This window comes from Felis catus, chromosome B3 (assembly GCF_018350175.1).
Source record: "Felis catus isolate Fca126 chromosome B3, F.catus_Fca126_mat1.0, whole genome shotgun sequence".
NCBI lineage: Eukaryota > Metazoa > Chordata > Mammalia > Carnivora > Felidae > Felis > Felis catus.
In genome coordinates this window covers 100,598,012-100,619,946 of record NC_058373.1, presented here as the reverse complement: position 1 = coordinate 100,619,946, position 21,935 = coordinate 100,598,012, and the positions used below count along the sequence as shown (strand labels likewise).

The 21,935-nt window shown below is 42.0% G+C and overlaps 1 protein-coding gene and 2 long non-coding RNA genes across 12 annotated transcripts in view; 2 read left to right on the top strand and 1 right to left on the bottom strand.

Moving 5' to 3' along the window:
• The first annotated feature begins 354 nt into the window (after positions 1 to 354).
• Positions 355 to 12,901, top strand: LOC123386085. Its single transcript, XR_006599601.1, has 4 exons — positions 355 to 1,674; positions 2,550 to 2,698; positions 3,551 to 4,313; positions 12,620 to 12,901. It is a non-coding gene; the product is annotated as an uncharacterized LOC123386085 (long non-coding RNA).
• Positions 9,113 to 10,647, bottom strand: LOC123386083. The gene is made up of 2 exons (XR_006599599.1): positions 10,375 to 10,647; positions 9,113 to 9,431 (listed from the first exon to the last, which is right to left on the bottom strand). It is a non-coding gene; the product is annotated as an uncharacterized LOC123386083 (long non-coding RNA).
• Positions 12,902 to 18,798: 5,897 nt separating the features above from the next.
• Positions 18,799 to 21,935, top strand: part of DDHD1 (DDHD domain containing 1) — a 109,473-nt gene continuing 106,336 nt past the window's right edge. For all 10 annotated transcript variants that reach the window (XM_045059930.1, XM_023255698.2, XM_045059925.1 and 7 more), the window contains exon 1: positions 18,799 to 19,778. In XM_045059930.1, coding sequence (XP_044915865.1) covers positions 18,950 to 19,778 — 829 coding nt within the window. In that variant the 5' untranslated portion in view covers positions 18,799 to 18,949. The remainder of the gene's footprint in view (positions 19,779 to 21,935) is intronic.

The window sequence follows — 21,935 nt, the reverse complement described above, 5'->3', positions numbered from 1 at the left end:
ACAGTGTTATATTAGTTTCAGGCATACAATATAGTGATTCAACAATTCCATACATCACTTAGTGCTCATCACAACAAGTGTAGTCTCTTTTTTTTTTTTTTATGTTTTCAATGTTTACTTTTGAGAGAGAGACACAGAGTGTGAGTGGGGGAAGGTCAGAGAGAGAGGGAGACACAGAATCTGAAACAGGCTCCAGGCTCTGAGCTGTCAGCACAGAGTCCAACACAGGGCTTATAACCACCAGTTTGTTCTCTGTATTTAAGAGTCTGATTTTTTGTTTATCCACTTTTCTTTCTTTCTTTTCTTTTCTTTTCTTTTTTTTTTTTTTTTTTTTTTTGAAAACAAGCCTCATTTCTGCCTCTAGGCCTAACCTTATAAAATCACTGGCACTCTGACTGACACTAGTGACGTAAATTCATATTTTGAAATAAGTTGGTAATTAAATAAGGAAATGGAACCCATGTAGTGAGGAAGTGAGAATCCATGTCAGTGCCCAGAAGTTCTGCAATTTTTATTGAGGTGAACTTTAAAAGTCCCAAACGTCTTCCCAGGACCTCCTACTTGCTCATACTGTAGGACTGTGGATTACAGCTGTGAGTAATTCTGGCTGTAACCATACTTAAGGAGTAATATTTATCATACAGACATATAAGCCTTTGCCTCAAACTAATGTGTGAAGGTGTCTTTTACTATGAAAATATCCAGGCTCCTCCAGATATTTCTGAAGGACATGTATCTGTTCCTCCGAGCTAGCTCTGGGCATTCAACACATCTCCATGAGGGGGCAAAGAAGTGATGCCAAAGCGGCAGTCCCTTTTCTGAATTCTTGATTTGCCTTCCCCGACAGCGCTGCTTGGAGAGGAACAGAGATTAGAGAGATGGCTGGCTCCTGGGAATGTGACAAGTGACAGCTTCCATCAGCATTTATCTCTACTTTGCAAAAATAAGGGAAGTCTGGAAACAGACCCCTGTGGAACCTGCTGGCAGTCAACAGGCCATCCTGAGCCGGGCCTTCAAATCCAGAAATACATGCATATTATCTGTCATAACCAGATAAAGAGGCTGCCAACCTTGAAAGTGACTCGAATTTGACCTTCCTTCACCGAAACAAGGCTAATTGTTTAATGACCAAAAGATTTATATGCATTGTCTTTAATCATTACATTGAACTCTCAGATGAATATTACTACCATGTTTAATGGCTGAAAAAAAACACCAAAGCTGAGAAAGAGTTGGTCATCTCACACAAGAGCCCACAGCAGGTAAACGGGAGGCCAGGATCCCAACTTGCCTGCCTGGCTCCAAAACTCAGGCTCTGGCTACCGTGCAAATGGACCTCTTGCTCTCTGAAGAAGGCTGGGTAAAGTAAGCCTGCTCTCTGCAAGACTGGGCTGTATTTGTGAAACTGTCTTTCTAGTTAACCTCTGTCCTGAAATGTTTCTCAGAAAGGAACACCCCATCAGAGATTCTTAAGGGTATGACTGGCTTGCTTCTTCCTGTCATTTTTCTAAAATCCAAAGCCAGGAATAGTATACATATTTGTTTCAATGCATCCATTTCTTCTGTGGTCTTAACTTTCATTTCACCTCAGGAGAGTCTCCCAAGCAAGCTTTGTGAAACTTCAAGCAATACTCCCTTTTGCTAATAATTCTTAAGAAGCATCTGGCTCTAAAGGTATGTGCTGCTGGCCTGTCTCCTAGAGAAATGGAAGGACAGAAAATTGTTGTTTGTTTTATTTTAATTAACTAGCTATCTGTGACTGTAAGGCCACAAACAAGCTATTGAAAAGGAGTTTTTACAGAGTTACATTTAGTATCCAAAATTAGTATCTTTTTAAATAAATGAAGGCAAGTTGGAGAAATGAGATTATATCTTATCTGTCTTTATTAGGGTTCCCAATCCTGACCCTCTTACCTAATAACCCTAACCAATGTTCTCATGTCTTGGCAATAATGTGCCAAAGGGAGGACTTAGGGCCTGACCAAAATCAAAGACCTGTGATCAGAAAGACAGGAGAATGGTGCCAAAGTCCAGAATCACAACCAGCCAATCAGCTGGAGGGTTGACTAACAGGATACAGATGCAATCAGACAAGCTAACTCTAGTAGGGAGGTGTTGAACCAGGGGTGGGCAGGTCAGCTGGATAGTGGAAGCCTGAGAACTTCTAGGTGATTCCTTTTGCACTGACCTTGGCCCACCTTGCTGGGCTAAAAGTGAAATGAAACTGGGGCACCTGGGTGGCTCAGTCGGTTAAGCGTCCGACTTCAGCTCGGGTCACGATCTCGCGGTCCATGAGTTCGAGCCCCGCGTCAGGCTCTGGGCTGATGGCTCAGAGCCTGGAGCCTGCTTCCGATTCTGTGTCTCCCTCTCTCTCTGCCCCTCCCCCATTCATGCTCTGTCTCTCTCTGTCCCCAAAATAAATAAACATTAAAAAAAATTTAAAAAAAAAGTGAAATGAAACTATGTTGGAAGATGTTATGTGTTATTGATTAAATGTCGGTATCCCCCTAAAATTGTTGAGATTCTAACCCCCAATGTGATGGTATTAGGCGGTGGAGCCTTCGATAGGTGATTAGATCATCAAGGTGAAGCCCTCATGAGTGGGATTACTGCCTTGCAAAAAGGACCTGAGAGAGATCTCTCACCCCTTCTGCCATGTGAGGACACAGCAAGAAGATGGCTGTCTATGAACCAAAAGGTAGATCTCACCAAACACTGAATCTGCCAATGCCTTGATCTTGGACTTCCCAGATTCCAGAACTGTAAGAAATAAATTTGTCATTTATAAACCACCTAGTCTATGGTATTTTTGTGATAGCAACCCAATTGGGCTAAGATGGACTTTTTACAACTTTTGCACTGAGAATATGGGTAATAAAGAAGATACACCTGAAAGTCATATATTAAAATGAACTTTGCTTGGTACGTAAGGAATATGCCAAATATAAACTCTTGACCATATTTCAAAAAGCAAGAAACAGCATACTTGCGTGGTAGAGGTTTTCCAGAGAGTCTGTTTCTCTCATCATACCATCATGACCTCTAACCAGTCTGGTTCAGTATCCTTAAGCTCACAGCACAGGCCAAGCACCACATAAAGCAAACTCCTTTCTCGCTCCTATTGCACACTTCACCTGGGAAGCCCTCTGCCTCTTTCATACTTCTCAGTCTGTCCTGACGTCCCAGTGTACTAGCCAGGCTCCACGCCTGTCTCTAACTGGTTCCTCTGACAGCAGCTTTGTAATTCTGCCTTCACTCTGCCTCAGGGATCCCCTCCTTTGTCTGTTGTTCCTCGCTTACCTGATTTTTTCCAGCCTTTCAGAGAAGAGGGAGAGAATGCCACCCCTTTACCTTGAACCATGGAGTGGTTAGTCCTGTAATGAGAAAAAGGTAAAAATCTCTCCCCTACTACTATGGTAAGTTCCATCTACCATGGCCCATTCCTTTCTGTTAAACACTGATCTATCCTTGCTACCCTCTTTCAAAGTGTAAATACTTTTATAAGACAGAGACTTTTAGCATGAATTAATTTACCTCATTTTTTCCCCAGGACAGAAGAAACCAGGATAACAGAAGCAACTCAGAAAAAAGAAAGCACTACAATACAGAAAAAGAGAGAAGAAAAGGAAATAGAAGCACCAGGCAACATCACCCCTTTGCAATTTCACTATTACTATGGACAGCATTGGACTTTTGAAAACAATATCCTACCTGAGCCACATCTTCAGAATGAAAAGGTCAAAATAGTTTACAGGTTTATTATTGTTGCCTTGGGCCAAAAATCAAGGATTAAATACAGACTCATTAATATTTGTGTAGTGGGATAATATTTGAAATATTAACCTAGAATTTTCCCCCTTATTCCCTCCTCTACCCCATCCTTCCTACCGCCACCTAGTACTCTTAGCCCCTTCCTGGGCCCCTGTAGCTAGGACCTTCCTTATTTATTGTCTCAGCCAAGAGCCTAGGAAGCCTGCTAAGTCCTTCAGATTTGCCCACTCAGGCTTGTGCGAGAGAGAGCGATGGCTTCACAATGTCTCTTCTTGCCCAGAGGGCCTGAGACAGCTTCATGGAGTTTTCCGTATGCCACTGTGGTACCCCAGCTGAACGACAGTCAACACGCTACTGAAAGAGGGCTAGCAGGCCTGAAGACACGAGGTTGGGACCAGAAAGACACAACAGTGACCCACTGATCACTCATCAAAGATCAGGCAGGAATGCTGACAATCTTGATAGGTGTCAGGATGGATAAATGATGACAACGTAAAAGAGATGCTCCCAACTCTCACCTCCAGTCTGACTCCTTGGCACAGGTGAGCACCCCAGAACTCAGACCCTAAGATTAATATTTTACCACCTGGTAGAAGAGAGAAAAAGAGGGCACATTTCTTACATAACTGCACGTGCAGCCTGGAATGTGTACCCTCCATGTTGATAAAACAAGTTGCAATTTAACACACTAGAGAGAAAAACATTTCTAAATTAAGTTTTTAACTTTAATTCCAGTAGAGTTAACATACAGTGTGATGTTCGTTTCACGTGGTCCAACAAGTCTATACATTACTCAGTGCTCATTGTGATAAGTGTACTGAGGGAAAACCGTTTTTAAGAAGAAACAAGAGGGGTGCCCGGGGGGTTCAGTCTGTTAAGCATCTGACTTCGGCTCAGGTTGTGATCTTGCGGTTCATGGGTCAGGTTCTATGCTGACAGCTCGGAGCCTGGAGCCTGCTTCAGATTCTGTGTCTCCCACTCTCTGCCCCTCCCCCACTCATGCTCTGTCTCAAAAATAAACAAACATTAAAAAAAATCTTTTTAAAAAGAAGAAACAAGAAGACAGGGCACAAGGTGGACATGGACAGAAGCAAATGGGGAGCCTCTGCCTCATGGCATGTGAGTCATGTGGCACTTGTACTTGAATGACATGTATAGGGATTCTCTCCCAGGAACTTCGGTGCCAGGAACTCTTGCAGGGGCAGCGCCGCCCACACTCATACTCCAGAGGCTTTGCACAGTGTGAACTGACACATGAAGCTGGCTAGCTTTACATTTCAGTTAGCAAGAGTTACAATATGACATTTCTTTCAGACCCAGAATTCTGAAAATTACTTTCCACGAACACTGAAGCCTAAACCCTATAAAGGAAAGAACAGGGTCAGGGTTGGAAGAAGAATATAAAAATAGAAAACACAAAAATAAGATAGGACAGGAATGAACAAAACAAGAGAAGTATAAAGAAGAGAGATAATACGTAAGATCATGCAAACAGTCTCTAAGCCACATCCAGTATTGCCCCAACTCCCAGGATACCCCTACTATTTCAATAGCTTTACTTTCCTCTAGGTTAACATGACCTATCATTTCAATTGCTCACATCTTCACTGATGCTAATAATGGCAGGCCAGATGCCCCCATTTATCAAAAAAGCCAGAAGTCTTATGTAGTCACAGACGCTGAATTTGGGAGTAGGAAAAATAATCATAAGAGGTCATGAGTAGAAATGACTTTAGCTCAATTTCCTCATGTTACAAATGAAAAAAAGTCATACCCTGTGAGGATAAACTGTTGCCAGAGTTCAAATGTCTAGTTGATGACAGGCCTGAGTCTGGAATCCAGGTTTCCTAGTTTCCTATCCTGTACTTATTTCACTCCTTATTTACCACATTGCTATTCACTACACATCTTGAAACACACATGCTTTCCCTGATTCCTGTCAATAGCACCAACTTTTTTTCCTTCCATTTCTATGAAGGACGCAGTTAAGGATGGCTGAGATGAACAAAGCCTACTGCATCTACTTACAAAAAGAAAGAGAAAGTTATGATAGCCCAGAGACTCTGTTTTTCCATACTTAGAGCTCTACCTGGAAAAGTTCTGGAAAATTCTTATAATAGTAATAAGTTATAAAAAAAAAATTAGCTCTAGAGTCACTATATTAGATTATAGTCAGCAGATGGTGTGGATGACAGCAGACCTCAATTGGGGAAAGGGTAAACCATCATTGTATCACTAGGTCCTAAGAGACAGGCTTAACACACTGGAAGTAAACAGGAGAAATGTGGCAGGAAAAATGGGGTTTTGCTCAATGTTATTGCCAATTAAACAGAACTGTTGTTCAGTTATTTCTTTGAAAGAAGGAAACAATGTTTGTGTTCATTTAGGGAAAGGCATCTTCTAAGAAGGTTGCAAAATTTTTTAAAAATACGTAATCAGAAAACTCTTTGTCCTTGGAGTAAAGCCAGACTTAAGGAAGCCTTATTACCACAGGATATCTTTGCAATTAAGGAGGACCATTAAAAACGAATGCCATAGCCACCATAAGGAGCTAAGAAAATTGTTCATGTGTCATGGGCATTGAGAAGAAAAAACACAAAGCACTTTCTGAAAATGGAAATCCCCCAATTCTTGATGCTGATGCTTCCTAATTTTCGTGGAAAGACAAAATTTCTTTAAAAGGACACCTCTGTTCAATTTGAAAAATGAGTTCTGGGCTGTTCTCATGTGATATCAAGTTATACAGAGTCTCACGGTACATTAACATCACTTATCAGGCAGCGAGCTCTACTGAGAGACAGCATAATGGATGGAGGAAGTCGGTGCATTATCCAGTCCTTTCTCATGGGTTTTTCCAAACCTAGATATGTAGCAACATGCCTGTACAGACCATTTCTGGAATTGTTACCTCATATTTAAAATAATGGTAGGCACTATGATCTTGATCTTCTTTAATCCATCCTATACCAAATTGACTAATCTTTCCTTTTAAAAAAGAGAGGGCTCTAAGAAGATGTTATTCTCCTGCTAAAAATCTGTCCATGTCTTCCTATCATGTACCGAATAAATTCCAGCCCTCATGAACGTGGTAATTCATAGCCTCATGATTTGGCACAAATTTTGCTTGGCACAAAGTAGCATGCAATTATTGCTTTATTTTATGTTTTTTGTTGTTGTTAATGTGCAAGATGAACCTTTCATCCTATTCTTTTAACTATTTTTTTAGTTTTCATTTCCTCGTTTGCTAATTTTCTATTTATAACTTCTGATAGGGGATTATTAGTCATTCCAACTTAGAACTAGGAACTCTTTTACCTATTAAAGGCATGTAATCTTATATCAAGAATGTTTATGACATCTTTTTCAGAGTCGATGATATTAACTTAAGGGTGAATTTAGAAAGTCAAAACACAGCTTAATTGGTAGGACCAGAGTTTGTCTTTCACACCATTCATGTCTAGAATCTCTTTCTGGATGCTTTCCTTCTCACCCTCTGCCCTTGCTGTCTTCTACTGGAGTCATATAAAACTACCCAGAGTTTTCTGGTTCCAGATATTTCATAAATTGACATTGACCAGCCTTAAGAGTTCTGATTCTTTGTACCTTTACCAATCTGATAAACTGTTGAGAATTGTTGGGTTAAAAAAAAAAAAAAGAGCTGTCTTTTTTCCTTCTGAGTGGTAGACCTTCCTCTCTGCCCTGGATGCCCTAGCTAGACCTGGGCCTTAAGATTTTTGAAACCTGGGTGAGTATATGTGAGGAAGTGGTCATTTAAGAGTTGCAAGTTCTTTTGCACCCAGAAGTGGAGACATCTTTCTTCACTTTGGAAGAGACTAGTAATTGTTCTTGAGAAAACCTATTAAGATGCTTCCCCTTGTTAGTATGTTAACTTGGCCATGGATGCTATACGATCACATACTATTCTGTGGTGGTTGACCCCAAACTTTAGCTCTGAGGCTTTTTGTGTTATTTTGGGAATGGTGGGAGGACAGGAAGAAGGGGAAGAGGAGCTGAGAGTTGTCTCTGGGAGTAGAAACTGAAGAGAAAGTTTGAAGCAGAAGCTTTATGACTCTGGGCAGAGCAGTGTGCACCCACTAGGTTCAGAGCTGGAAAGAGGACTGACCCTCCCTCCTCCCAGCTCAGCCTGGCACTGCTCTTGCAGGAACCCAGATTGGAGGCAGCTTTGGGCGAGTCAGAAGACAGCACCTTGGCAAGGCTACCACCAACATCAGGAGGGGACAGCACCAGTAGTGAGACAACAGCAAGGTTCCTTCAAGCTACTTGGAGGCCAGGAAGGGCACGGGGGTGGACACAGTATTGCCAGAGCAGGGGAGAAGGGACATGGTGGATGAGGATGCTTATTGTGGTAGACAGAACAAACTGTAAGCAGATGTAAGCTCTCCATTGGGGACCAACAAGCAATATTTGGAAATATTTGGCTAGCAATCAAGTCAGTGGGGATTCAAGTCATAATTTGGGCATTAAAAACTTAATATGACCTCATATATACTTAGTGAAAAGCCTGAACATATCAGTTGCACACACTTTAAGGATACATCTATGAGGAAAATGTCCCTACCTTCATTACGTAACTCAAGAAAGTACCTCAGATTACAGGTATATGTGAGACCTGTTAGGAACGAAAAACCCACCATGGCAGGCCTATTGAGGAACTATTTTATTTTTATTATTTTTTTAAGTTTATTTCTTTATTTTGAGGGAGACAGAGATAATGTGAGTGGGGGAAGGGCAGGGGGAGAGAAAGAGAGAATCCCAAGCAGGCTCCACACTGACCCCTGACAAGCCCCATGACCCTGGGATCATGACGTGAGATGAAATCAAGAGTCAAATGTTCAACCAACTGAGCAGATTTTAAAGCAGATTGAGCTCTGCAATGCCTTTCACATCAAAATCCAAACAGTGACTTATAGAGGATGAGCCCCTGGTGAGCCCATGTGAGGATGATGACAATATCATTATAGGTCATGGAATGGAAGTGCCCTGGGTCAGCAATATAGACTGAGTGGCAATTATGAGCAAGGCCCTGTGCCAGATGAATCAGGAGCTATCAAAGTGCCTATAGTTGGATTGACTTAGGAAGGTCCTATCTGCAATCATTCCAGGGACTTAGGTCTGCATTTTATTTAAGATTTTAGTTTTAAGTAATCTCTACACCCATGTGGGGTTCAAACTCACAACTGGCAGCTCAGGAGTTGAATGCTGTACTGACTGGGCCAGCCAGGAGCCCCAAGCCTGCTATTTAAATACAGTGGATTGTAATCCTCTCAAAGAAGCTCCCATGGAATAACTTTTCATTTTTTTTCAAAATACATTAGACTTCTTCAGTGTCTGCATAATTATGGTTTTATATTATTTGGCTTTCCAACAATCTGTATGTACGTTCCTCTCCTACCCCACTCTCTGTCTTCCAGTTCTTCAAGCCCTGGATCAGCGTGGACAGGATTCTTTCTGCCTGGAATATTGTTTTGCAGTCCCCCTCCATTCTCCTCTTTCAGCTACCTTTTATTTACCTTTCAGGTCCTGCTTTAGGCATCTTTTTGCTGGGGGGCCTTCTGTGATTGAATGTCCCCATTCTTGTCTTCTGAGTACTGCAACAGCACCCTTCCAGGCTTTTCTCATGGCTACTTTCAGCTTTCCATCTGCCAATTTTTTTTAATTATTTTACTTACTTACTTGTTTATTTATTTATTTCTTTAGAGAGCACATGTACAAGCAGGGGAGGGGCAGAGAGAGAGAGAGAGAGAGAGAGAGAGAAAGAGAGAGAGAATCCCAAGCAGGTTCCATGCTATCAGCTGGGAGCCCAACATGGGGCTCAATCCCACCAACCCTGAGATCATGACTTAAGTGAAATCAAGAGTCGGAGGCTTACCAGACTGCTCCTCTATCTGCCTATTTAATTGTCCACTTTGTCACTGGACTCTGAGTTTTGCCCCTAATTCAGTGCTTGACTCTTACTTAATAGGCATGCGGTATATATGTGTCCATTTCAACTGATCTTTTGTCAGTTTCCCCTAATAACTGATACCCCTTAAGAGAAAGGTCATATCAATTGTTCTTGATTTTACAAGTACAAACATCTTGCTGAAAGATGCCACTGAAATTAAAATTCCATTTACATCCTTTTCCTAAGAATTATAATGAATTCCATGTTTCGCCTCTGACTCAGACTAAGTCTTCAAACAGCTTCAAGAAAGTTTCACTTAATCTTAAAATTCATTTAGCACTAATAGGGTTCTTGTAATTTTCATGACCTTTGAAGGAGATCAGAAATTTGCAGATATCAAAGAATCTCAGAGGTCCCTGGACTCCTCAAAAGACAATTTCAACATACATGGAAGAGTATGTTGAATTTTTGTTTTTAGCCCCACAGGCTGTGCCACTGTTAGTAAGAAAGCCAGCAGCATTAAGTAGGGGAGAGAGCAGAGTTGCAAAAAAAGATTCCATGTGACCTAAAATTTAGGTCTATGGCCTCTCCTCAGAGTTTCACCAAGGTATGGGAGCCAAAAAGAGTTTGTGAACAGGTTCGAAGAAAAAGATACAAGTAATTTTACAAGCCGTTTAAGGATTGAGAAGTTGAATTACCTTTGTTGACGTCTGTGTGGATTGGCCAATAGTTCTGAGAAGAACAGGTTTAGTAAACGAGGAATCACAGGGCTAGTTGAAATGTAAATAAATAAGGTACTTGGGGTGCCTGGGTGGCTCAGCTGGTTAAGCGTCAGTCTTTGGCTTGGGCCATTAATTCACGGTTCACTGGTTTGAGACCTGTGTTGGACTCTGTGCTGGCACTCGGAGTCTGGAGCCTGCTTCGGATTCTGTGTTCCCCTCTCTGTGCCTCCCCTGCTCACACTCTGTCTCTCTCTACTTCAAAAAAAAAAAAAAAGAAACGTTTAAAAATTTTTTTTTAGAAATAAGGTACTTTACGGGGAGCCTGGATGGCTCAGTTGGTTAAGCGTCCGACTTTGGCTCAGGTCGTGATCTCACAGTTTATGGGTTTGAGCCCCGCGTCAGGCTCTGTGCTGACAGCTTGGAGCCTAGTGCCTTCTTCAGATTCTGTCTCTCTCTCTGTCCGCCCATTCCCCGCTCATGCTCTCTCTCTCAAAAATAAATGTTAAAAAAAATAAAAGGTACTTTAGATGCTGAATACCACTGATTCTACCTCACAAAACTTATAAACAAAAAGGAAGCCAGAGGGGGAAAGGGAAAAAGAACATTAAAAAAGGAAGTCTTGGAAATATAGGAAGATATCGTGTTGCATAATGTGTTTGCTGCCAGTAGTAGCAGGTGACAGTCATGGAGGTTCTGCAAGTGCTTTCATATAGATTAGCCTGTTTTTTTCTTAACTAATCCTCGCCACAACAAAGTGAGGCAAGTATTGCCATTATTTCCGTGTAACTGATGATGAATCTGAGCTCAAAGTTCACAAAGCTAATCTGACAGGACTGAGAACTGAATCTAGGTCTGTCTGCAACCTCTGTGTGATTTCAGTGACACCCGTAGATAGTGATTTTACTCAAATCAGCAAGTCAATAAGATTGATGTGGTCATACGAGGAGAAGGCTACTTGGAAAAGAGAAACCTCTAAGGCAGTGAGAGAGGTCAACACTACATTACTCTCCACTTTTTAAAAAAATGTTTATTTATTTAGGGGGAGGGGGGAGGACAGAGAGACAGAAAGAGAGAGAGAGAGAGAGAGAGCAAGAATCCCGAGCAGGCTGCACACTGTCAGCGCAGAGCCCCTCATGGGGCTCAAACCCACTAACCGTGAGATCATAGCCTGAGCTGAAATTGAGAGTCGGATGCCAACTGACTCAGCCATCCAGGCGCCCCTACATTACTCTCCACTTTAGTTTACTTTTTAAAAATGTTATTTAATTATACAAGTAACATACAAATGTATACTCATCATATAAAGTTCAAAAATATAGAACTTAAGATCTAACTTCATTTCTTCACCACCTTCCAGGACTAGCTATGTGGGTAATTTGGAGCTTATTCCTTCAGATTTTTACTGATGATTTATGTGTATATGGGTGAATATATATGTATACATATGCATATATGTATATTGTACATGTATAGTGTAGATTTGTGTTTTTAATGTAAAAATAAGATCAAACCACAGATCACTTTTCTGTGACTTGCTGTTTTCACTTAAGAATATGATTTGACAATCTTTCTCTACCAGTACATTCTTTTTAACTGCTTTTTGCACAGTGCCCCATAGTCTGAGATATACAATAGTTCATTTTGCCATTCTTCCCAATGTCAAGGTGTTCCTATTATGGGTTGGATTTTGTTTTGATAGTTGTTTTGTTTTCAAAACAGATATGATCCACTTTGAATTATATTTCCTAGTATTATGTCTCTGTCAGAAAGGATTTAGTAAAGATACTGTCTCTCTCATTGCCCCTCAGAAATGTTTTGCAGAAAATCTGTGACTTACCTGTGAAATTTCAGGAAGGTGTATACATAGTAAAGTTTTACAATAATATAGCATCTAATAATTAACACCTAAAATTCTAAAGATGAAAATAAGGAATTCCCTTTGCTGAATAATGCTTTATTTCCTTTTTACAGACAAAGAATATTAATATCCAAATATTTCATCTTATTGAGATTATGGATCACATAACGATCTCTAGGAAAGTGCAGAGCTGAACTGTGGTCCATCTTTATTTTGCAAATATAAGGGACTTAACCCAGTATGTTTTATTTCCTGATTTTTTTTATTTTTCTAACCTCACTTTTCCCCTTTCTCCTATTTTCTCACTTATATTCATTGTTTTTAATGTATTTCTAGAAATCAACTCAAACTTTTTTTGAATAGGTGAGAGGACGAACAGATGATTGGATGGATCAACAGACAGAAATTGTTGAATGAGCCAAAAGGCACCTTTTCCTGAGCTACCTCTGTCAAGCATCATTTTTCCTTATTTGTATAATGTTTATTTTTGCAATGAATTACTGCCTTTACTACAGTAAACATACCATGGAATCTCCTTTGTACCATATCCTTTTCTGAATTTGGAATGTTGAATTCCTGCATCTATATTTATGGTCTTTACATTTCCTATTTTCACTTAAATATATAAAAGCTCGTTGGTAAAAATTAATCTAGTCATTTTTTACATGCTTGACAAAGTTGTTTAAGCACTTGTGCTTGCATATAAGCATTTACTGTTTATAGTGGATCAACTAGTATCCCCCCAAAATTCTTGTTCAGAATGTAGCTCAGAACCTCAGAATGTAGCCTTTCTTGGAAAAATAGTCTTAGCAGATGTAATTCGTTAAGATGAGGTCATACTGGGTTAGAGTGGGCCCTAATCTAATGGCCGGTGTCCTTTAAGAAAAGGAAGGACTGACATACAGACACACAAGGAAGATCATGTGATGACAGAGGCAGAGATTAGAGAAATGCAACTAAAGGCGAGCAACCATCAGAAGCTAGGAGAGAAACATGGGACAGTTCCTCCCTCACAGCCTCCAGAAGGAACCAACGTTGACAACATTCACAACTGTGAAAGGATGAATTTCTGTTGTTTTAAGCCACACAGTTTGTAGAAATTTACTTATGGCAGCTCTAGGACACCAATACACTGTCCCTCTATATCTTCATTAAGATTACCTCCAAAGAACCAAGAGCATCTCAAGAGGTTTATAGTTTCTAACCTGAAAGTAAGGTAATATGAGTGATCAGGGCTTATCATTTCTAACTCGAGAAGTATAATAATATGAATAATCAGATAAAGGACTGTGAGCTCTCATTGATGATTAGTAATTATTTTGACTCTGAAGTTCTAAACTGAAGAAGTAAATAAGTGAATTGTAAACATGAGACCATTGTTACTCATTTCTTATATTTAAAATACAAGTTACTTAATCTTAAAGAAGATTAAATTTCTGAAGAACTTTGCTTTCCTACATCCTATTTTAATTTGTAAATGATATTACCCTAATGTCTTAAAAGTATGGTTCAAAAAGCAATGGGAAAGCTGTGAAAGGGGTCTGTGGGCTTGTAAGTCTACAATCATATATTGATTGACACTTGAAATGCTGACTTATGATGTAAGGATAAAGACACTGTCTTAAGCAGCAGTTACAACACTGAATTGATTCTGCCACTCAGTCCTTTAAAAACTCAGCAAATTACTCAGAGTTGCACTAGTGGAAATCCCTACTGAAACATAGCTTCTTTTTTCTCTCCGTTCTCACTTATCATATGAGAATCAGAATAAACTACAAACATACAAGATACTATATCTAAGTCTTAATAAAACTTATGATTATCAATTACTTATTGTTAAAGGTAATTGATATGAATTATATACTATATGTACATACTATGTATGAATTATGTACCATATACTTTGTGAATAAATAAATATTGACTTTCGGTTTACCTCTGGGACAAGACAGGAAAAACTCCTGGAGCACAAAAGTCATCAAATGCATCCACAGTGGATGCATAATGCAGACCTCACAATAGCCTATGGTCATAGTCTAACTCACTTTTCTATAATGAAAGGGCAGGGATATAGCCAAATCTTCTTTTCCGATGTAAACAAGCTAAGGATTTTGTGGTTGCCTCCATTAAGAATGCATCAATATTGTATTGATCTGCAATCTGTTTCATTTGAATATATACCTTCAATGCCATTGGCCTTTATTTCCAGAAGGGATATAAAAAAAATTGGGGGGCACCTAGGTGGTGCAGTTGATTGAGCACCCCACTTCAGCTCAGGTCATGATCACGCAGTTCCTGAGTTCAAGCCTCACACTGGGCTTGCTGCTGTCAGTGCAGAGCCCTCTTTGGATCCTCTCTCCCCCTCTCTCTGCCCCCGCCCTACTTGCACTCTCTCTCTCTCTCTCTCAAAAATAAATAAACATTAAAAAAAATTTATGGGGTTTTGGTAGGAACAATTTTGTGGTCAGACCTCTTCCAAATCTTTAAGTAAATGCATTTGATAATTCTACATTTTAAGTGTGACTTCAATTAACACAAAACAAACCATCAGCAAAATAGCAGTAGACAATAAATATTTGTTGAATGAATAAATAGAAGGATGAATGACTTTATTCATTATGTTTTCGTATGTTATTTCTGCTCACATAGCTACATTTTTATTGTAATTTGGCTTCCTCTATTGATCTGTCTTTAGGGAAAGAATGACTCCTGCGGTCATTCTGCATTACAACTATATTCCTTATAGAAGCTAAAAAGTTGGCATTCTGGGTTTATTTAAAGATACCTCTAGACTGGGAATGCTTCACTGTAGGGCCTAGCTAGTACCTGGAACTTAGCAAATAACTAATATATATTCAATGAATGTTCCCTGCTTTAGTCTAGTTTATCATTCCATTTAACCTGTGCACCCAAAAAAGACACCCTCTGTCATGGTCTGAATGTTTGTGCACCCTCCTAAATTCACATGTTGAAATCCTAATCCCCAAGGTGATGGGGTTAGGAGGTGGGCCCTTATAAAAGAAGCCTCGCAGAGCTCCCTCGTTCCTTCTGATACATGGAGACCCAATGAAAAGATGACTGTCAGTGAGCCATGAAGATCTCACCACACACATCTGCCGGCACCATGATCTTGAACTTCCCAGCCTCCAGAACTGTGAGAAATAAATGTTTATTGTTGATAAGCTATGCAGTTTATGGTATTTTGTTAAAGTAGCATGAAAACACTAGGACATTCAAACTGGATAAATAGTAATCCTACAAAAATAAAAAGTACAATAAAAATTGTAATGTAGTGGATGGCTTATCAAATCGGAGATAGAGCAGATAGGGGTATGGCTATATAGCCACCCTCTTTCTTCATTCGAAATTTTCCATCACATACTTTGGACAAAGTCATTTCAAATATGGGTGTGGGTTATTGGCTCAGTATAAACCGCATGGCATAAGGCTACTCCTGATATTTTTATATAGGTGAAAATGGATTAAAATGAGCAACAGGGAAACCTTAGAGAAGAAAAGGGAAAGGGGGTATAAAATTGCACCATGTAACTTTCGGGAGATAAGGAGGGGAAGATGGTTGTTGTTGCTAGATAGCCCCAGTCATATATATATCTAATGGGGAAGAGAAGATGGCAGGATGTGCAGATGAATTACTTCAGTCTTTAATAGTACAAATCACCTGCCTTTGCCTCTTTTTTCTCTCCCACGCCCACAGGAACTCCCCCAGGCTTGGTTCCACCTCCACCTGGTTATTGCAGCAGCCTAGATACACAAATACCAGAAGTCTGAATCAATCAAACTTATTTGGCTTACCCGTAGGAGGCTTGATCTTGGGTAATGACTAAAATATAATATAATGCTTTACACACATACCATGAATGTTCAGATACTGCTGTGTCAACTGCATACAATTATAATGTAGAGTAGTGATAAGGAGCCACCTGACACCTATGCCAACAAGTTCGGACTGCACAGAGGAAACCTTCCCCTCCTTATCAGGATATTATGATCTAAAAAGATACTCAAAAGAGCAAAAGTAGGAGAGTAGTAGCAGGAAGGATGATTTTTTTTTAAGCAGAAAAGGAAGCTGAGAGGAGCAACTTCATGGCCTTTGCCTCGACATGGCTAAGGAATAACAAGCAAATAAGCACATACAGTTGCACGAAATTAGAAATTATATTTTCACGTATCTTTTACTCACTGTCAGCCTGGGGCCAGCCACATGGGTCTGTCCTTCTAGTTCGGCTCACTTCCAAGAGGCAGAAGCAATCTAAACTCCCCAAAATACTGAGTGACATCTCCCTTCACCAAAGTCTAAACCAAAATAGTGAAATCAGAAAAGAATGTGGGATCCCTTCTCCTGTCAACTGGATTGTGGGGTTTGTTTGGGTGTTTTTTTTTTTTCATCATCTTTGAGGATCAAGAGCCTCTTAAGGCTACCTAAAAGAGTATGGCCTTACACAATGGACCAGAAGAGGATAACTCCCAGATTAGGGGACAGGAGTCCCCAAGATGGTGAAAACATTAGGGGGACAAGTGAAATTCAAGATTGTGAAAACCACTACCCACGGTTTACTATCAAGATTGCCTATGCCAGAGAACTAAAGAAAAATGGTGGAAATCTTGATATGATCACATTTAAACAATAGAAATATGCATTTAATACAAGGTAGAGAGTAATCTTTTTTTATAAAGGATGATATTCATTAATAGGAATTGTATGGTCCTAATGAGTTAACATTTGGCTAAAATAATCAGAAGTCATACGGGTAGGCTATGCTCCATCAAGAAACCTAAAGAAATAGACATATTTTAAACGTTATATCTCTTATTTTGAATCCACTTCATGGTACTTATCACACCCTACGCTAATGTATCTGTTTATTTGCCTATATCCCCCACTAGACTATAAGGTCCTTAAAGAAGGAACTGAGTCTCTCCCATTCTCTTTTTTATTGACACCCAGAACAAAAGTGACTATCAAAGCACTGTAGAATAAATACTTTCATGGGAAGTAAACAGAGCAAAGCTCATAACTAAACTTCATATTCTGCATGTTGTCATAGAAAGACTGGAGAAGAAACTGAAAAGCAAGCATTCAGAAAGCAGTATAAATGGAGATGAGGGTTCTGATCTTAGATGTTTGAGTCAGGGCTGCAGTGTTCAGTCGGACAGGTTGTTCACTACATAAAATTATCATTTGGGCAATGGCACAAATTGTAGCAAAACAAACCATACTCTGCTTTCCAAGATATGAATTGCAACACTGTTTTGTATCTTACCTTGCACACAGGAGGTAATGTCCTTTCAAATTCATCTAACACTGTACAAGCTAGAGACCATCCTGCTTTAAATTATGACTTAATCTAACAGGTTAGATCACAAGGCAAGAAAAACTGCCCCAGGAATCTGATTCCTCCACCAAAGGAGTAAAAGAAACAGTGAAGATTGTCTGGTCATGAATCGAGAACACTGAGGTTGGAGATTGTTTTTCTCTGGATTCTCAACATAGGGTGATGTGCTCATAAAATTACTTTTTTGTAGTATAAAATAACTACATAGGGGAGCTTCAGCATTCAATCTGATCCCAGAAAGTAAGCTGCAGAATCAGAGATGCGTAAAGAACATGAAGAAACTGTTGGATCATAGAATTCCATTGCTGGAAGACATTTTAGAGATCATCTGGTTCAATAATCACTTCATTTTACAGATGAGGAAACCAAAAAGATCAAGGAGATGAAGTGACTTGCCTGTGGTTAGTTAGTAAAACTAAGTCTAGAATCTAATGTTTTCTGGCTTTCAAAATAATCTATCACAATCGGTTGCACTTGCCATCATTATAATGAACGTTGATTATGCACCCACTGTGTGGGAGAGGTTGAGACATATGGACTTGGTCTCCACCGATGGCCTAACAGTGAGGTTGAGAAAACAGGAAACAAGTATCGAAAAATAAACAATAATATGAGGTGGCTTCTTCAGAGAGGTTTAGACTCTGGTTTCTGAGTGGCATTGGTGATGTCAACATTAGAGATCGCACGTATGCGGTGGGGTGCCTTCGTGTGGGCCTACAGCTCTGGAGGAACCAGAGCTAGGTGACTGAGAAGGTCCAAATGAGGACCTAAGACCACAAAAGCAGTGTCAGGAGAACCCAACTTCCAGGGGCCCTCTCCTGTACCTTAAGCCCTTGGGCTCATGACCCAGATTGCCAGGATGAGTGGGATAAAGCTTCTCCTCATCTGGGCTCTGAACCTCAGAAAGGCGGGGGCCGAGGCAGGTGTGCAGGAAGAAGAAAGGGGAGGCGTAAGAGAATTGAGAAATCCTAAGAGTTGCAGGTGCCCTGAGCTGACCCACTACCGCAGGCCAGAGGGGAAAGCCACGAGGCTAACGCCAGGCGCGGGCAGACGAGATGCTTCCGGTGCGGCGCGCGCGGCCCTAGGGGCGGGGCCGGCACTAAGCACCGCCCACGTCGGGCTGCGCGACAATGGGGCGGGCCTTGGAACGTGCCTGCGGCTGCCGCTGGCCTCGGAGGGGCGGAGCCACCGGTGCTGCTGCCGCTGCCGCCGCAGCCCCGGTTGGGATTTGAAAGATTAAAAACTACCGGTGGAGAGGGCGACGGCGTTGAATGTGTGGCGGAAGCGCTGGGGGCCGCGGCTCGGCGCGGGGCCGGGCAGCCGGCGGCGTCTCCACACCATGAATTACCCGGGCCGCGGATCTCCGCGGAGCCCTGACCATAACGGCCGGGGCGGCGGCAACGCAGCCTGGGAGCTGGGCTCAGATGCGGAGCCGGCGTTCGGTGGCGGCGTGTGCTGCTTCGACCACCTGCCCGGCGGGGACCCGGGCGACGGCGAGGTGCCCCTGGCCCTGCTGCGCGGAGAGCCCGGGCTGCACTTGGCGCCGGGCGCGGAGGACCACAACCACCACCTGACGCTCGACTCCTGTCTCAGTGATGAGACCTACGACTTCAGCTCCGCGGAGTCCGGTTCTTCGCTGCGCTACTACAGCGAAGGCGAGAGTGGCGGCGGCGGCAGTTCCTCGTCGCTGCACCCGCCGCCCCAGCCGCCGCTGGTCCCGTCGAGCGCTGGGGGCAGCGGGGCGGCGGGAGGAGGGCTCGGGGAGAGGAAGCGCACCCGGCCTGGCGGCGCGGCCGCCCGGCATCGCTACGAGGTAGTGACCGAGCTTGGCCCGGAGGAGGTTCGCTGGTTCTACAAGGAGGACAAGAAGACCTGGAAGCCCTTCATCGGCTATGACTCGCTCCGCATCGAGCTCGCTTTCCGAACGCTGCTGCAGGCCACGGGTGGCCTGCCCCGGGCAGGGGACCCGGACGGCGACCCTGTGTGCGGCCCAGCCTCCAGCTCGGGGGAGGACGACGATGAGGACCGCGTCTGCGGCTTCTGCCCGCGCGGCGCGGGGCACGAGCCCGAGATGGAGGAGCTGGTGAACATCGAGCGGGTGTGTGTGCGGGGCGGCCTGTACGAGGTGGATGTGACCCAAGGAGAGTGCTACCCGGTGTACTGGAACCGTGAGTAGCCGGCCGGGGGAGGGAGCGGGACGGGCTGCTGCTGCGGGGGCCGAGGAGCACGGGTGGGTTCGGGATTGACCGCCGCGGAGAGGGAGGCGTTTGAGGCCTGGCGTTTGGTAGGAGCAGGATGGAGATTAGACCCGCAGCGCCGGCAGGTGAAGGGTGAATGACCAGATGGCAAAATACAAGCCGCGTGGGGTCAGTAGGAGAAGATACCGCCAGGGTAGCGCCTCCTGGGTGAGCTGGGTGCTGCTGCCATCCCTTGGAGGTGATCCAGGAACGGATGCCCAGCCCGAAGGTTTAATTTCGTGATCCTACCTGAGCTTTGTCCACCTGGGGATCTGATTCAGTCTTATTTACTCTGAACTGCCTATGATTTAAAGAGCAGCCTGTCCTCTGAAGTGGGAATGCTTGAGGTGATCTGCACGAGAATCAACAGTTAAGTTATGGGCTCGGGGGGAAAAAAAAAAAAAAAAACAGTACAGCGGGAAGGGAAAGGAGATAGGTGGTTTCCACCGGGTGCGTTGGGGAGAAATGAAAAGCAGTGCTGGCAAATGGGTCCGCTCACTCTCTGTGGAATACTCGTTTTTGTCTCTGAGGTTCTTGTTTACGTATTCTCAGTTTGCCTCCTAACCTTGAAAAGTGGCAAGGCCTATGCCTTGGTTTCCTCATTTATAAAATAGGGATACTTGTATCTACGTCGTAGAGTAAATGAAATAATGTACCTAACTGGCTGGAAACTGTGCTTGGCACACGTGTGATATAAGTTAACAATGGTTCTTCTTCAATTAGATAACAACACAAATAAGTTTGTAATTAAATTAGATTAAAAGCAAATGTTACATATGTAATATATGTATATTCTACTCTAATGAAACTTTTGGCCACCAATAATTTGTAATATATAGTTTTAGTTTTATGGGCCTAGTGCCTTAACTCAGATGTCTTCATTGACTGTTACTAGCCTTCGGTCTTCCATGTATTTTATAATATTCTATTTTGTATTAATATATATTGGTGACTTAGCTTCCTTTCTGTATTTTAAGCAATTTATGGGCAGAGTTCACCTTTATCTTCATACTCTTATTGAGCCTAGTGCAGTAGATATTTAATAAATAGGTATTGAATTGCATGGGTGATTCTGATAATGTTAAAACATTCATATGTTAAGCCTGAGTCCCTAAGATAGCAATTACAGTATGTATCAAGTCACCAAATAAAATAAGCATGGCAGAAAATTAAATTTCTCACTGACATTGAAGGCATTTGTTAACATTTTCACAAGGCCAGATTCATATGGGATTTGTCACATCACTCCCTTTAATTACAAGCTCACTAAGGATGGGGTATGCTTATGTTCACTCATTCATTTATTCATTCATTCATTCAGCTCTTTACTTCTTGCCAAGTATTTGTGTGTGCATAATACAGTAGTCTTGTGAAGGCATGGGAAAGGTGGAAGAAAGGACAATCCTTACTCTTCAGGAGTTTTCCACTTAGTCTTTTCAAATGTTCTAGACATCACTATAGATTTTTTTTCCTTTGAATATAGAAGAACAGGACTTAGTGGAGCCAAAACGTTGGGTAAAACTTTGCAGGGCATCCTTGGAGAGGAGTCTGGAGACCAAAGAATGAATGAATCCTACCCTTAAATTGACTAAAGTATGTTCACCTAGAATGTTGTGTACTCTCTTGGTTTATGATAAAATTGTTAGTGCTTGCATAGTGCTTTACTGTTTATAAAGTGATTTTTCACATTCTTTCATAGTGATATCATTCTCTTTATGAAGAGACAGGCTCAGTGAAATTAATGAACTTGTCCAAGGTTACTCAGCTAGAAGTGATGAAGCATTTTAAAGTCTAGTGTGGTGTCCAAAGAGCATCTGACCCACCCACCACCCAAGGGTAACAGTATCAGGAAAGCTTCCCAGATAATGTAAGACTGAGTTCTAAAGGGTGAATTGAAGCAAAAAAAATTGGGGAGATGCAAGGAAAGGCTTTTCAGCCAGACAGGGTAACATATGCAGGGACAGAGAAGCATGAAGTTACATGGCATTTGGAGGAAATTAGGGCTGCACCTACAGCAGCCAAGACACATAGGGTAGGCTTGGGACTTGACCATAACAGAGACAGAGTTGTTTGGTCAAGGGCAGGTGG